Source organism: Merops nubicus, unplaced genomic scaffold (genome assembly GCF_000691845.1).
Source record: "Merops nubicus isolate BGI_N331 unplaced genomic scaffold, ASM69184v1 scaffold38194, whole genome shotgun sequence".
NCBI classification, from domain to species: Eukaryota; Metazoa; Chordata; class Aves; order Coraciiformes; family Meropidae; genus Merops; species Merops nubicus.
Window position 1 is genome coordinate 33575 of NW_008604222.1, and position 17050 is coordinate 50624.

At 41.2% G+C, this 17050-nt stretch overlaps 1 protein-coding gene across 1 annotated transcript; it reads right to left on the minus strand.

Annotated features, from left to right (window-relative positions):
- Nucleotides 1–481: 481 nt before the first annotated feature.
- Nucleotides 482–13568, minus strand: LOC103771640 (MAP kinase-interacting serine/threonine-protein kinase 1). The gene is made up of 11 exons (XM_008938941.1): nucleotides 13472–13568; nucleotides 12594–12691; nucleotides 11160–11239; nucleotides 9658–9731; nucleotides 7316–7420; nucleotides 3982–4037; nucleotides 3406–3501; nucleotides 3132–3326; nucleotides 2331–2495; nucleotides 1639–1682; nucleotides 482–710 (listed from the first exon to the last, which is right to left on the minus strand). Exons 1-11 carry the CDS (start codon nucleotides 13566–13568, stop codon nucleotides 482–484), a joined length of 1239 nt encoding a protein of 412 aa, XP_008937189.1.
- Between the last annotated feature and the right edge of the window lie 3482 nt (nucleotides 13569–17050).

Consider the following 17050-nt stretch of genomic DNA (forward strand, 5'->3'; position numbering starts at 1 on the left):
GAGTCTACAGAAAAAGAAGGGCACTGCTGGTTGAAAACAGTCCCCACTGCTGACATGACAGCAACACCTTGCAAGATGTTCCATCAAGGAGAGCAGCCATAGACAGGGAGAGACTTGATGCTCTGCTGGGCAAAGCAAGAAAGAGGGCTGGGGTTTTTTTTTCTGATGTTTTCAAGTCCGATGATGTTTTAAAGCATGCTCTTCTACACAAAAATAAAGAAAGCTTAGTCATTTATCACCTCAGATAATACAGCAGCAAATCCATTTTCTCCAGTTTAAAAAGATCAGTTAAATTATCTTAATGCACCAAATCTGACAGCCAAAAAAACATTCCCATAAAAAGCTGTCCCCTTAAATTTACAAGTCACATCAGAAGAGCTAGCTTCTAATCAGAGTGTCAGAAGCAGAGAAGCTTTTATCGGCACCAAAAATCCACATAAGAATACAGGCTGGTCTTGACAGCCCATAGCAGGAACGAAGTTTAAAAGGCTTGATGGGAAACGGGCTGGAAGTCGCTGGTTTTGGTGGCGTGTGCCATGGCCCTGCGCTTGGCCAGGCGCGACTTGGACGGAGGAGAAAGCTTCATGGAGCACACGGCGTGGGAGATGTTCTCCTGCTCCGCACCCAGCTCGCTCTCGTGCTGCGACAACTGCCGGTTAAGGGCTATCGCCTCAGCCGCAAAGAGCGTCAGGTCTTTCGTGCTGCTGTTCCTTTGAAGGCAAAAGGAGAGAGCAGTTACACAGACGCTTCCTCGGGTCTCCCTCACAGCAGAGTTATCTGTTTCCAGGCAGTTTCACTTCTCCTAACAAAACATCAACACAGCTGGCAAGATGACCAGTTTTTCGGTCATCATTTGCACCTCTCCTCATTGCAAGGACCAGCAACACATAACAAAAATGCCCCAAAATTTTGACAACAGCCACAGTTCCAGACCTTGTGCTGCCAAGGACTTTGGATGTAAACCCAGGAAGCCACCTGAGATGCCACACTTGATTTCTACATGTTATAAAAGCAAGGGCATATGGGGCAATACTGTTGTCTTTCTTCAGAGAATTTCAATCCCACCAGAACCACACATCTGTATTAAGGAAATGTGTTTCTGATGGGAAGAATGACCTGGAATCACCAGTGGCAGATGGGGAAATAGAAACAGAGATGTGTGACTCAGGCTCTCTGGCATCAAGAATCTGCCATCAAATCACTTTAAATGAGGCTTGCCCTGCTCACAGTTAAATTGATACTGTGATTACCACCAGCTATAATGGAAGTCAGATCCATGTGTATATGATGATCGTTCACCCATCAGAAAATAGTCCCTCTGGATAACACACGCCTTTATGGCTTTTTCCCCCTCCTGGGCAGCAAACTGCCAAAACCACCATTATTTCTTGTCTAAGACTAGCACTGCACCACAGGAATCCTCTTCAATGCCTTTTCCACACACAAGCAAGATTAGACCATAAAGAAAAATCAGAGCGTTAATATTTCTGATGTTCTTAAAATCAGTGCTGGACATCTATGAAGTTCCACTCTCGACCAGGGATCTCACCCCTCAAATTTGTCACCTCCTATCTCTCCCCATTCTTTCAATAATGATTCTTGGCCAAGTTTACAGATATTTAAAAAAAATAATATTACCTTTGAAGAACCTGAGGAGTAGGTAACCCTCTTTCAGGAGCCTGCTAGAAAAAGCAGTTAAGAAAAGTTAGTTATGTATCAGCAGTTGGGAACCAAGCTTCCCCAAGAGAAAGTGATAAAAACCAGGCAACTCCCCCAACTCTTTACAAGTATTGGATACTACTTCTCAAACAGTTCACTGTGCATTTAGAAATCATGTTTCATAGTCCCTCTCCCCCTGCAAGAAGATACCACAGTTTGCAGGTCTAAGACTAAAGCTTTGGAAGCTCTCCAGAAAGTCCATCCCTTCTCTCCTGAATTAGGAACTACCGAAAAGAAGACACTACTGCTCTTTTAAATCTGTATGCACTTCTATAGATCTACCTGCATCCACCTATCTTTCTGTATTAAAGAGTAACATAATTCATGTACAGCTGTGCTTGGTATTCACAAGGAAGCTACTTAAAATGCATAAGGCAATAATTTAAAAAAAAAAAAACAAAAAAAACCCCACACTTAAAGCTTGACAAATTCATCCAAATATTTACCACACAGTACTCCAGAATGAATAAAGCCACTGTGTATCATTTAATTAATCAACATAAGAGCACTAAAACACATAATGACTTCATTAAAAGTTCAGAAAAAAGGGAACAGATTGTCACTTTAGAAGAAAAGTAGCCCTTAAAAAAAAATAAAAAGGGGATACATACTCCTTGAACCCATGAATGTTGCAGAACTTGAGCAGCACTAAGACGTTCTTTGGCATCACGAACCAGCAACTTTGAGATGAGATCTTTGGCCTCAGAGGATATATGTGACCAGTCCTTGTCAGGAAATTCATACTTGCCCTCCTGAATGCTCTCAAAAAGCTTGTTCTAGTAAAAGAAAAAATTCTTTAAATAGCAACTAGAGTACAACCAGAAGACTTCCCAGACGGGATTCTTCTCACCTGATTTTATCAACCTAATGGGGTGGGAGATGACTGAAACCATCCAGTGTCCATATGGAGTCAACAGAGAGCACCAGGCAGCTCCACAGAGAGATTCAGTGCATCCCAAGGTGGACATGATATGCTGTCTGCTGAAAACAACTTCGTCCCCACCCTCTAGCAGTGCAGCCAGGGGACTCAGTATTTAGAAAGAAGAAATTCAGGCCCTAATGGAGAGTCTCCTGGGGCTCAAGTTTTATTTGAGGATTGTGGTGACTACCTTAAACCTGACCAACAATGAGAGAATACAGGAGAACTGCTGGGCAGATGGGATGACAAGAAGAAGCTCCAAGAAGCTTTCTCCATCAGGAGGAGAAAGGGACAGCTGCCAAATCTTATCTTAGAAAGAGACATCACTCAACTTCCATACCACCACTCTCACTTCTCAGTGACAGCTTATCCTACCAGATAACTGCCTGGGTTACAGACAGCTCTTCGCTCCTGGGACTACAGCAAGTCTTACACCCCAAGTTCACGAGGCACTCTACCCTCTCCCACGTACACCCAGGACATGCCCATTCACCTGGCAAACTCTGCAGACCTCTCCTCTGTCCCAGCCACAGTCCGTGCCACAGTGGCCCACGAAAGGGGGGTAACCACTAAGCATGATGTACAGAATCACCCCCAGGCTCCAAAGATCACATCGCTTATCATAGAACGTGGCCTCCTCGGTGAAGACTTCAACCACTTCAGGTGCCATGTACTCTGCAGAGCCACACTAGGAAACAGAACTGGAGGTAAGGAGGGTTGTTTTCTGACAGAAGGGAAACACCATGAAGCCCCAGCAGGCCTCTTACCGGCGTTGTCAACTCGGGAGTCGTTATCGGGGTACAGGCGCTGTTCAGCTTCACCCCACTACCAAGATCAAAGTCACATATTTTCACTGGTGAGATCTAAAAGCAAGGACAATACAGTAAGAGGTCCAGAAGACTGAGATTAATGCAATATAGATGAATACAGCACTGGAAAACTCCAGGACAGAACACAAGTTGCTCGAGCAGCAGGACCAGTGAAATCTCGTCCCTCACAGCGACAATCTGCTCCTTGCATTTGCCTCCCCTGCCCCAGCTGCTCCCACATCACCAGCATCTCACCCTACTACGATTTTCTTTTTATTTGGCTTTTTATCTCTTAAAAAAAAAATGCTCATTTTTACAGCTCAAAGAATTGTCTCTTTCAGGTTTCAGTTCTGTTACATGTAGTTGAATCATAGAATCACTAAAGTTGGAAAAGACCCTTAAGATCAACAAGTCCAACCACGAAAGTTGACAAATGGGTTCAAAAGTTTTCAAGAGAAGAGACAGACATGAGGACTGTTTTCAGAAACCAGGTTAAAGAATATACTTCAGCAGGTTAAGAGACTAGAGCAGCACCTTTTCTGGAGATTCACACAGGATGTTTTCAGGCTTCAGGTCCCTGTGAGCAATACCTAAACAAGAGTAAAATGTTCATTAGAGAAGACACTGTTCTGTTTTATTTCTCTTTATTAGAAGGTTGTCTGGAAAATATTTTAGACCTGAGTTTGCCACTCAACCCTCCCTTAATGACACTGCAAATAATTTAATTGCAAAGCATATGTGTTAAAAGTCACTGCTGCATCCTGCTATAACTTTATCAATCCCTAAATGTACACAAGAGTCAGCCAAGCAAATAAGAACCTGCTAACACTGGGACTTTTTGACTTAGCCCAAATGAATGGCGTTAATTAAAACCAGCTTATTAAGATGACCATCTTGTAGGAAAGTTTACTTGTGTACACAGTTTAGTCAAAAGATCTTTGTGCCTCCTAAAGTACAGGTCCTTTCTTCCAGATGGACCAACTGAACTGAACTCCTACCAGCATGGCCAATACCCAAGACATTAGCCCCTAAAAAAGTCCTGAGTTCCCAGATGCAACTATCATCCCTTTAACTGTGAGGATTTAACTCATTGCTGAAGCAAAAGAAAGGTTTTGGTTGGAGATGTAGAAGAAAAGCTAAAGGAGAACAATCAAAGGGCTTCGTTCACCCAGCTGTTATCAGAACAGGCAAATCTAACTGGGAAGCACAAAGTTATCTGTCTGTGCTATTCACATGCAAAGGTGGCTCTGTGTTGTCCAAGCAGTTTTTCAAATGCCTAAACATCCTATCTCTGGAAGTTCTGGAAGTTTAATACAATCAAGCTTCATGGAATGACAGAAAATTAGAAGGAAAAAAAAAAACCCACCAATCACATAAGCAACTTGGCTGTAATTGAACTACACTCTAGCTTTGCTTAAAAAAAGAAAAAAAATTACACTGCAAGCACACTTGATACTACTTCAGAGTATGAGAAAGATACCCCACCAAATTCACATCCTATTTCTGGAAGTTCTCCGTTTAATACAATCAAGCTTCATGGAATGACAGAAAATTAGAAGGAAAAAAAAAACCCACCAATCACATAAGCAACTTGGCTGTAATTGAACTACACTCTAGCTTTGCTTAAAAAAAGAAAAAAAATTACACTGCAAGCACACTTGATACTACTTCAGAGTATGAGAAAAATACCCCACCAAATTCTAGGTAAGGGAGTTTCTAATGTTTTTCTTCAGCACCCTCCACAAGGCACAGCTTAAAAGGCAACATCAACAGCACAGTACTGATCTAAAGGAATCAAAGCTCTCATAATGATGCAATTCAGAACACTCATGCATGGAAGATGGCCCAATAAATCCATCAAGATGACCTACATTGACATTTACAGAAAGGCTGACAAAACTCCCAACAGCTGGCTTGGGTTGCAACATGGAATTAAACGGTGCTTTTTCCTACTGTTGTTTGAATTCAAATGTCTGATTATGTAACATTTTATTTTGCAGTTGCACACAGCACTGAGAAAAGAAGAAAACTGCTTTCGAACACTCCTCCAGTGGATTATTAGCAATCAAGCACACGTATCCCAAGTGGGTGTAAGGCAGTATTATCATCCAGCTGAGTTTTAAACTACTGGCAGAAGAATTAGTTGTCCTTATTTTTATTTTTTTTTTTTGTTATTTTAAAGCATCTAGCTATGGCATTTCACCATTAAGCTGCACAATAAAACTGCTTTAATTTCCTGTTTACTTTAGTGTTCTGTATGCTACTTACTAATTACCTTAATGCCACACAGAAGAACCATAAAGAGAACAACAAAATGACAGGGAATGTTGGAGCTGATTCTATGAGCCATATCTCCGCTGTACCAATTCACAGCAAACAACAAGAAAGTAAGTGGATTGCTGCTCTAAAGCCATTTTAATGAATCACTACTCTCTTGCTTGGGAAAAGGGGAATTAAAACTAAATGCTGAGAGAACTACGGAAGGATATTAGCTGAGTTGATGTTAAACTTCCTTGAACAGTGCTGCTTCAACTGTTAGAGCAACCTGCTACAGCCCTAACACATCAAACAAGTACTTCTCCACATGCTCAGCCTAAGTCTCCTCCTCCTTATTTGCCCCGTATCTCAAAGTCAAAATCCTCTAAGCACAGGTACTCAAAGAGCCCACTCTCTGCAGTTTAAATCAGAGTTATCACATAGATGGGCTGTGAAGACTACCAAAAAAATCTTAATCCAAACTAAATTTGTGTCCAGATTCAAATTCACTTCTCATAGCACAGTCACAAGATGTGACAAGACCCACATCCCTCAGGTTTACCACGTTCTTTATTCCCTGGGCATTGCCACGCTTTTCTTTTTAATGGGTTTGACCTATCAAGGTACCCATGATTCCAACCCAAGCACATACGCAGCCCTGTGACTTCCACATAGAGCCCACAAGTAAACAGTTAGTGAATTGGGACCAGTACTAACCAATTTAGCCAAAGGGGATCTGCTGAGAAATACCTGGCTAATCAGAATGGTAAAATACACAGGGAGAAAGAATTATCAGAATAACTAACCAATAAACACAGCCTGCAGTTGTGTGCTGTTCTATACAGAGGCAGTCACTGTAACGTTAATTGAAGCTGCTTGATCTGTGCAAGACCAGATAATCATGGCATAGCAAAGACTTTAAAGATGTCTATCCCATTCAACACTCTGGGATGATCATAATGCACACAGATATTTTGAAGCAAAACAAAATTACTCCCAAGTAGAAAAAGCAGCAGGAAGACATTTTAACAGAAAAGAACTCTCTACAAACAGAACTGCTTTTACATCTGATCAAATCCCAAATGAAATGAGGACACCTTTAAACAAGGACTATGGTTCATCTGTTGGTCTCTCAACTCAAAAGTGATGGTCTAAATGTGGAGACCAAGAGCTATTACAAACAAAGAGGTCTTGTAACCAACAGAAATTCTGGGTAAATACAGAGAAGCATCTCTGTAGACCTCTGAAGAAGAGGAAAGTAAGAAGAGTACTAGCTCCCTTTTGAGTAACCTTGAATAACATGGCAGCTTAGGTAACCAGAACAAGCAAACAGATTCGAGCCTAATGTTAATTCTCCATGGATGCCAACTTAACTTTCCTTCTTCAAAAGGCTATTCCATCTTAACACAGCCAATTACTTAAACTACCACATCACGAAAATAATATTATAGAGAAAAACAGCATAAATCATCTGGCATTGCTGTAAACAGAAATGCCAGCACAGGCTGACTACTTACATAGTCACAGTCATGTAGTGTGTAGACACTGAAATGTGCTCCATAACCCAAGCATCCAATATCAATTAGCAAGGGTGGAGACAGCCTCCTCTTACCTTTTGTATGAAGGAAATCCAGAGCAGAGGCAATGTCCCTCACCACTTTGCTCGCTTCTCGCTCATTGAAGTGCTTCCGCTTTTGTATGTGGGCCAGGACTGACCCTGTCAGATAAGAGGTGAAAGAGAAACCCCTGGTGTGAACACTGCCTGGGCTGAGACAAGCCTCTGCCAATGCAAGGATAAAACCACAACAGCCACTACGAGCCTGCCAGAAAGGGAGAAACGATCTCAGTGTAAGCAGGGCCAGAAGTGATTTAGAAAAGTTATTTGCAACAAACTCTCTGCCCGAGTATGCTCCCATGGCAGAAACTGAAGTGTCACAATCCCATGCTTTGATATGAGAAGAGCCTTAGAAAATAATGATGAACACGTACCAAGTATCATGAAGCCATAACCTCATATTTCATAACAGTTTTTCACAGCAGGCAACTTCCATGGACCAGAGGGGAGTGACTAAGGAGAAGAAGTTACAACTGAGCAGCTTCAATACTTGAGCCAGAGGGCTGCAGTGTTTGAAAATTCTGTTCTAGCATGCTTAAGCACAGCATGAGAAGCAATCGCTTTTTACTGGGCCAGCACACGACTGGTCTGCTTTCCATACACTGTGAACAGTAGAGATGTGCTGACAACACTGGTAAAACCCAAAATTCAGCAAAACCCACCCTTCCCTAGGTCACAGGGGGCCATGCATGAACTAACTCTCCTCACTGCATAACACGACAATCAAAATGCTGCACCGAAAGCCAAAGATCCAGGGTTTTTTTGTCTCAACACCACAAAAATAAAGACATTTTCCCTTTAAATACACACTGAAATTCTCACTGACTGTGAAGTAAGGTTCATACACTGACTTCAGGCATAATTTGCCCAGGGATATAAAATCTGACATGAAACCTCTCAAACACGAACGTACTGAAAGATGGCAGCTCGCAGGCAGATTTCCACTTCTATTCCTTTAACAAATGATAAAAGGAGGTTTGAATCCTTATATTCTTTAAGTGAATGCCATCCATCTTCTCAAAGGACTAAAAATGTCTTTAAAAAAAACAATTACAGGTAGACCACAGAGATCCAAGCCCACTAAATCTTACTACTGTCTTCCATTTTCTTACTTAGAGAGGTATACTTATAAAAGCAATAAGGCAGAGAAATTCAAGAAGTAACTGCCATTTATTATTAGCTCCCTATACAGTGAATTTTATATCTCAGGTGATTTCATTTTTATTCTTCAGTTCTAGATGTAGAAGGAAACTTCTCATTCTCTACTACACTGATTCTTTATACCATCAGCATCACTGCCACTCCTTCAGAGTGAGGATTCAGAGAGGCAACAGGAGAGAGAGAGTCAAAGACAAGGATGGACAAAAGACTCTGGATATCCTTTGATATGACAAAAGACTTTTCAGATATGCTGTGTCAGATGGGTGGAGGAAGGTCACTTTGGACCAGGTTAGCAGACTTCAAATACAGCAGGCTTCCCTCACTGTAAAACCACTTTCTAGTTTGCTAGGGATTTCTTATGGGCATGGAGCTCAAAGGGTTTTCCTGGTACAGTTGTTCTTTACACCTTTAGAAAGTAGTGATAGTTTTTGAATGTTTCCTTCCCTGATGCAGGAAACAATAATGAGCCACCCAAAGTGCTCACTTCACTCAGCAGGTTTGTTTTTTGAGATTATCCTTCTGAATAGAGCTGATGTTTAAGACTCTCTCAGATAAGAATTATATCAATATCAATGCAAACATGCTCTGCAGGCGTTATATTCAGCCCACGTAGAAGAATCCCACAAACAGAAAGAACAGCAGGTCACTCCTGCCACAGCTGTTAACGCCTCTTCGGTATTCAGAAAGGAAGCATCATATCCCACCTCCCAAAATGCATTTCAGGGGGGAAAAAAAATGGAAGGAAGGGATTCTTAAATCATGCAAGTTCAGTATACTAAGCTGAATTTCAATGCTTTCAGTTATGAAGTGCTGTCAGGTAAGGAAGTTAAATGGCTTCTGTGTCTTATGGTGAGCCCTACACTGACAACCATAGTGTCATTGTCAAAGAAGAGGGTTAACTAAGGGAAGAATGTGGAGATGAACAAATACAGGTGCAGACTGATTGCAGTCGAGCCTCATTAGAGGTGATTTGTCAGAGAAATCTCTGCATTAAGAGGAGCAGTGTTAGAGGAAACCACAACGCAGTGCTCTCTTCCCTTCACACACATGCTCACTCTGTTGGCCCTCAGCCACAAGCTTCACAAGTGCAGCCACCTGAGGCAGAAGCAAGATGTTTTTCACAACAGACAAACACAGCCAAGAGGACTCAACAAGCAAAGGCAGCTACTGCACAGTACCTCCTCGCAGCTTCTCAAAGACAAGGTAGTATCTTGTGTCATCTTCAAAAAATTCTATTAACTCCAAAATGTTCCTTTAAAAAAAAAAAAAGAAAAAAAAAAGAGGGGAATAGAAGACACAGGCACAGAATGTAAATAGAGCAATGAAGAATTTCAGCACGGCTAATTAAGAGGTGCCAGAAGTAACCAAAAATAAAAGTTCTAATTAAAGAAGTTGCTTTGGTTGCCTATGGCATTAAAACCACATTTCCAACTCACACTGAAATTTAAGTAGGGGAAACAAGCAAAGCACCAAAATCAGACAGGACTGTGGAAGAGTTCTGCTGTTGCTCAACTGACAGGAAGATAACTGGTAATAGGTTGTTTTTAATAATTTAAAACATTGCATTTGTGCTGAAGGCAAGAACAACAACAACAAATTACATTGGCATTCTTTCTGTCTGGAGATCACAAGGCAGAACACTCAGGGCTCAGAGGAGACAGGCATCTGTCAACGTGACATTAAATCCAGCACCTTAGTTTCCATTTTTAGACTAACTGCTGTTTACGAGCAGACAGCCTTTGCAGGACAACACAAACACCCCACGTTACCCTGAGAATAACAAGCTTGTAAGTCAGATCTTTCTATCCTTACAGTACACATAAAATCAAAATTCTGCATGGGCTCGTGAAAGCTTGAGTTTTTCATTAGTTAGGTACTGGATGACCATATGTTCTCAAGCACACAGAACAAAACTATGATCTGCTTCTCTAGAGCACCATGAGTTTCCTAAGTCTGTTTTCAAATTATCTTTTAAGTGTCACACTAAAAATTTGTAAAAAATGGCTTAATATAAGCTGCCCAACTGTAGCATAGATAAGAGCTGTCACATACATTCTACACTGCCAGAAACATCTAAAGGAGTGGTTTCAGAAACGCCTTAAACTCTAATCACAGAGCATGCTGCCACTGGCTGCGTGGCCTTGCCCTCCTTTTCTGACACAAGGAGCAGCTTTAAAGTTGCTTCATTCTGTGTCTCTGTGCAGTCAGCACACATCCAAACGAAAACTAAAGGAGCTTTTGGCTGATCTAAGTGTTCCAGTGCAAAAGCAGGAAGGCTGACACAAACAGGAGGACAAACCACAGAGGAAGGAAAGGAATGGCAAGACTGCTGGGTTCAACAGCAGCTGGTATCAGGCCAGCTTTTGCTGAGGGTGAAATCATAGAAGAGAGCCTCAAAACGGTAATTTGGGTAAGAGCCGTGCATCACTGAAGTACATTGCAGCTACGATGACCTGGTTGCTAATCAAGTTATGTGACCTTTAATTGGTAAGTATTTTCCTAAATTTCACAGGTATGAGAAGGGGAAATTCTTATTATGAATAGGTCAAGTTTACGTTTCAGCTGGCTTTAAGGCTACCAAAAGGCTCCAACCTAGTCGCATATAAGAGGCTTAGAAATCTGAAAAAATATTCAGGATACTTTAAATAAACAAACATAAGGCTCAAACAATCATACTTACTTGTTACCCTGACACTGGTACAACGTTTCTATTTCACGAAAAACCCGACTCCGACTATGGCCAGCATTTTTCTCAATGATCTGTGGAAAGATTTAGAGCTCATATTTGAAAAATTACTGTGAGAACTGTGCAAGTGGCTCTGGAATTAGGTAACTGATCTAAAGTTTGAACCTCAGGTAGGCCCACCAGAGAGAAACACTCCACTTTTGTAAATAAATGGCAGATGAGAAACTAAACTGTGTCACAGCAGAGCCCTGGAAGGCATTCAAAGGACAAGAGACACAAGGAGAGGAACAGAAGAAAGGAACTAAGCCCATGTTACAGTCACTTCCCAGTTATCACAAGCTTTTTCTTGCATCATTTTAATTCTGCAACGTGCAGAAAAGGATATCCTTTTGAGTTCTAATAAAAATAGCCTTAAGTCAAATGAGACACCAAACAATCAAAAAGAATAGATTTGTCACTATAGGCATTTAAGTGAAAAGTACTAAATCCCCCAGAAAATTATAGCTTGTCCTTCCTTCACACAATCCCCAGGCTGGAAGAAGATGAGGACAAGGGGTGTCCGCAGAGGCTGAATGATTGTTGTGTGAACAGAAAGCATCACCACAAATACTATCACCATCTATAACCAGGACTGTTTTCTCATTTTCACAGCTAGAGTGCTCCAGCAGAGAATGGGCAACCATTCATAAGGACTGCATGGGACTTGGTAGCCAAGCCCATCTAACTCATCACAAAGCACTTTTGTTTATTCACGACTTTCAACTTCAACAATTCTACAAATTACACACAAAATTACAGCATGCAGAGGGCTACATTGTTCAAGGGGCTTAAGATCCCATGCCTATGGTTTTTGCAAGACTCGGGCACAAAGCTTTCCTATTACTATTAGTTGTGTTCGTAATTAAATGGGGGACTTGGAATAACCACAAATCTATAAATGTGCTCTAACAATCAATGTCATTGCATTACAGAAGATTCACCTCTGTCAGAAAATAAGAGACAGCTTTACATGGACTAACAGCAGTAACTGATGCTCTTTGAACTCTGAGCAGCACTCTCAAAAGCTGACATTATTTGGTAGGCCGTGCTAGACAGCAATTCAGCCTCTTCTTTTTTTACCTGAGATAAAAACTGGTGGAACTACGATCAAATCGGGACACAAGAGGAAAGCTTACCCTGAGATCAAACCATCCCACTGTCACTTACAGTTGATGAATTCTATCTGTGGCTGATAGACCAGTTCCCTCCAGAGGTATAATGCTTAAGACAACAGACATCTTAATGGGTATAAATCAGGCTCGTTCCAAGCATCAGGAATTTTCCAAAAGGTTCTGCTATAACCCACTGTATTACATGTTTTCATTGGGATAGTAGGAGGGAGAAGACGTGTCACAGACAGAAGTGATGCTGCTTTTATTCTGTACTTACCTTCACTGCGTATTCTTTTCCTGTTTGGAGGCTGACAGCACCCTGAACTTTGGCATATGCTCCCTCACCAAGAAGCTCAGCAGTCAGCTTGTACAAGTCTGCCAAAAAAAATCCAGCAGAAAGGACATATCAGCCAAAGCAATTCATTGAGTAATATCAAGACAAGCTATTTATCTGTTAAATGTCCTTCATGTGACAGCAACCAAAAAAAACTGCCTTGGTAATAAAGACAGAAAATAGATTTATGCAGTATTAAAGTAGATGTGCCAGTCTTAATTAGGCCTCATTTTTCACTTTCCAAGTTCCAAGAAAATTTAAAGTAGCCTTCATTCCAGCACTCATGTTACTCATTTGATCATACAAGAAACATTTTATTTTATATCTCTGCACTTGCAAGGAGCTCATCCACCGCCTTTCCTGTCTTCACATAAAGCCCAGAACTGATTTTTTCAGGTGGAAGACGTTTCCCTCCTTGATCAGAAAAATGCCTACCATACACAAACTACTTGCTGAGATAGTGTTTTAAGTACAATTAAATTTGAACGCTGAAGTCTAGATGACTTTAAGGTTTGACCCTGGATGACTGCTACCGATTTGATTTGCCAGGTACCTTACAGGGCTACCTGCCCACTGTTAAGTTTTACACTGGTTACAGCTTTATTGTGCTGCGTTGCTTTATCCACAATGCTTCACAGTACTTGTGCTCATATCTAGAGAGATCTACTAAAAAGAGACCTAGGAGCAAAACACAGGGGATAAATAAACCTTAAATGTTCATTTATAACATTTCTTTGCTAAGCCTTGCTTTTTGCGAAAACAGGGAATAGCAGAGGGGAAAACAGATAATTACAATTAAGAGCTTAGAAGTTGCCACCAACCTTCAAACTTCCCAGGGACATGATCTGTGGCTCTGGTTCTTTTTTTCTTTTTCCTTTTCCCACTGTCTGCTATGGGGAGAGGCTGACTGCTGACCATCTCTGTGTGGCAGAACAGAAAGGTACCTTTAACACACTTTGGGAGAAAATTAACATGCTCTTTGGTCTTATGTTCTTAAGCCGTTCAAAAGTTTCTTTGCTTGTCTTCATCACAGGCTGCCACCTCTCCAGAAGCAGTAGTTTATTGTACTGTTTTACAAATAGATTTTTTTCAAGTCAGCTTAAGAAAATGAGCTTCCAAAACAGGAGGAAGGTGTGAGGAAGTTTCAAACCACCTGGTGACAAAAAGCCACAACAGGAGTTAACATGTGTAAAGAGCAATGTAGGTCATTTTATGCTGCCAAAATGCCAGAAAAAAAAACACAAACATTTTTCACAGAACCTTGATGTGTCCTTCTAAACCACATATCAGTAGATAATATGCTCCACAACAAGCAGTGTTTATGGTATTTAGACAGCTTTTTCCTGCATTACTAGCTGTAGATATTACAAGAGCTTAGTCAGAAATAATTCACTGATGCAAGATAATGTCACAAAAAGAAAAAACACACATTATCTTACGGAAAGCCTAAATAAAATCATTGCCATATGTTTTCTCTGCCAGAGGCCACTTTATACAGCTGTCCTAACACCAAAAAGGTTAAATGATTTGACACTGTACTCACACGAGCACTTCTCCACAGTAACAGTCGCATCCTGTCAAGCACCGCTAAGACATTTTTACTTAGGAGGATGCTTTACATTACATTTAAGGAGGATTTCTAAGTAAATTCACATTTACAGATCTTGTTCTACAGAAAAAAAAGCAATCCCTAGAAGTAGCATAGTTAAGAGAACACCAGTTATGAAAGAAGAGCAAGCCTTAAAAACAAAAATGATAAAAAAATTTCCTGGCAGTTCTCTTTCATCAGAGAGCCTTTGTGAATAGCATTTTTTCTGCCTTTCACTGTTTCTAAAGTACTCTTAAAACACAGGAGAAGCTCTGAGGCAGAAAATATTACACATCAATCTACAATACATGAAACTTTTTCTTTGCTTCATGGCATTCTTCTTGTCAATATCTGTCAGAAATAGCTATTATGAGTGTCACTTAGAACTTGCACCTTGTCTGAAAATCTAAGACAGGTGCTGTTTTGAAAACCTTTTCTCTCTAACAACTTAATGAAACACTTAAAGACCCAAGACAGTATTAAATCCTCATTTTGAAGACTTAAGTGGATGTGTTATGCAATCATCACAATGGATGGCTTATGAGAGTTCTTAAACACACAAGAAATATACAAGCACACATTTTACCAAGTTCTGAAGCAACAGCTTTTTTTTAACTCAAACTGACTTCCAGTCTCAAGTTTTAAAATAAAGTGAAGGCTAGCCTTTGACAGCAGGTTCCAGCTTTCCTCAATTCCAATTCAGCCTGCATCGGAAGTTTTTCAGAACAGAGACTGAAACGACAGATGTGAAGCTGCTCAGAGATGGAGCTGGTCCACTTGAAGGAGGTACTTCATTTCCAGAAGGCGTCAAGCAAGTCATTTTAAACTGACCTTCTGCAAGTCAAGAAGTCATACACAGACAGGTTCTATTCCATTTCAAATATAACTCCATTTCAGAGCTTGTCAAGATCTGAAGACTAGCAAAAAGGCAGAAGATGAATCCAGCATCTCAGTGCAGCTGGCATTTTATTTCACCACCATACCCTGCACTCTGCTAGTTCTCCATGATATTTACAGTCTGGTGTTCAATACCTCACTGCATTATTTCACTTCCCTTTAGTCTGACTCAATTCCTAAATTACAGAGAGCTGCTTCCTTGAACCCAGGAAGTTCACTAGTCATGTATACACAGAAACCAAATTACTGAAAAGCTGATGTTCTCAGCAAAAACATTGCCCTGACCAAATTTGCTATCAGACAGACATGAAGTATTTGTTATATTAGGGTCCTACGACCTTTCTGGCCTGCTAATTCACATCACTGTGTAGGTCAGTTCTGTCAACGCAGCTCTTCCTTTAAAGGTATCACAGCTTCATTCTTATTATTGACTTTGTTATAATCAAGTCATACTGAAACAACAGCTGGCACAAGAAGAAAATTCCTTCAGGCCAGCCAAATGCTTTGGAGGCTTTTCAAGCTTTCAAAGAAATGCATCTGTTTCTGTGACCATCTATCACAAGTTTCTGCTGACACTGGAAAACAGCGTCACTCAGCGACACTGAGGTCTCTGGCATACCACAGGACTACCTCTGGTGGCAAGGACACTGTGGGCTCTGAGGAAGCTCACCCTGACAGACACAGAGCTCAGAGACTGTATGAGCTGCTCTGGAGGGAAATGGCCCATGGACACATCAGGTCCAAGATGAACGTCTAATCGTTGTCATTTTAAGGACATTTTACAATGTGGCCTGAAGCACTGAACCTCTGCTTCCACCAAACCAACTTGTCCACCCACTTTATAATCTCTTCTGGCTGAGTGCAGGGAGGCAGGACTAGAATACTACTTGGTGTTCAGGGCAGAGTAGCCAAACCTTTGCTAAAGAGCACTTTATACCCCTCTCGACTGTAACAGTCACAGTGTTCTCCAACAACTGTCTGACAAATGTTGAAGAAACAGGAAGCAATTCAAATTCAGATCTATCCTTCTCCTCCAGCCAGGTTAGGATTATTGCTCACAGGATAACAGAACCCAACAAAATCCATACCGCAAGTAAAAAGAGAGCGGGTTTCTGTCTTACCTCCATGTTTGCTGAAGTCCCGCATCTTATTATCACCATAATTCAGTGTTACTATTAATTCTTTCACACAGGCATTATTTAGAGCCTGTGTGGGAAGGTGCAGGTACAGCCTTTCCCTTTTGCTGTTGTGGCCTCTACAACTATCTCCAAAAGAATGAACAGGAGCACTTAGCATAAAGAAGACTTGCAAACAGTGCCAAGAGAAGAAGAAACGGGACAATTACCAGAGGTTTCACCTCATCCACATCTTAAACCACCTTTCTTCTTGCTTCCTAACACTCCATATACAGACACACCAAAATCCACTACCCAGAGGTGACTCTCCTCTCACTTCAATCTGCTCCCCATAGGAAGGAAGGGTGGATGTAGAAAAGAGACACCCACACATACAGGAAGCCCTTGGAGAACACAGTACAGGTGCCTTTTTTCTACCAAGAAGAGGATACCTTGTTTGTGTGTTTGAACTCCACAGGAGAAAGCAGTTCAAGCAGAGAGCTGGGTGCTCCTACCTGCTTCAAAACTGGGTCTTGCTCGAGCCAGGTTGTTCTGCAGCTGGAAAGGAACACAACCACATTTATGGTCAGAAATCACGCAAAGTTTGTTACATATGATCAGGGAGTGCCCAGAGATTGCAAGAACCTGTTGTGCTGGGCTTCCTATGAGCACACCCCTCCGTTACAGGCTTTATAACTGTTAAGTACCAAATGTAAAACACTTATTTCCAGCACTCCAGTCATCTCAAGCGAAGAGGAGAGCCCCTCATTATAGTCCTGAAAAAACAACAGAGGCATTTA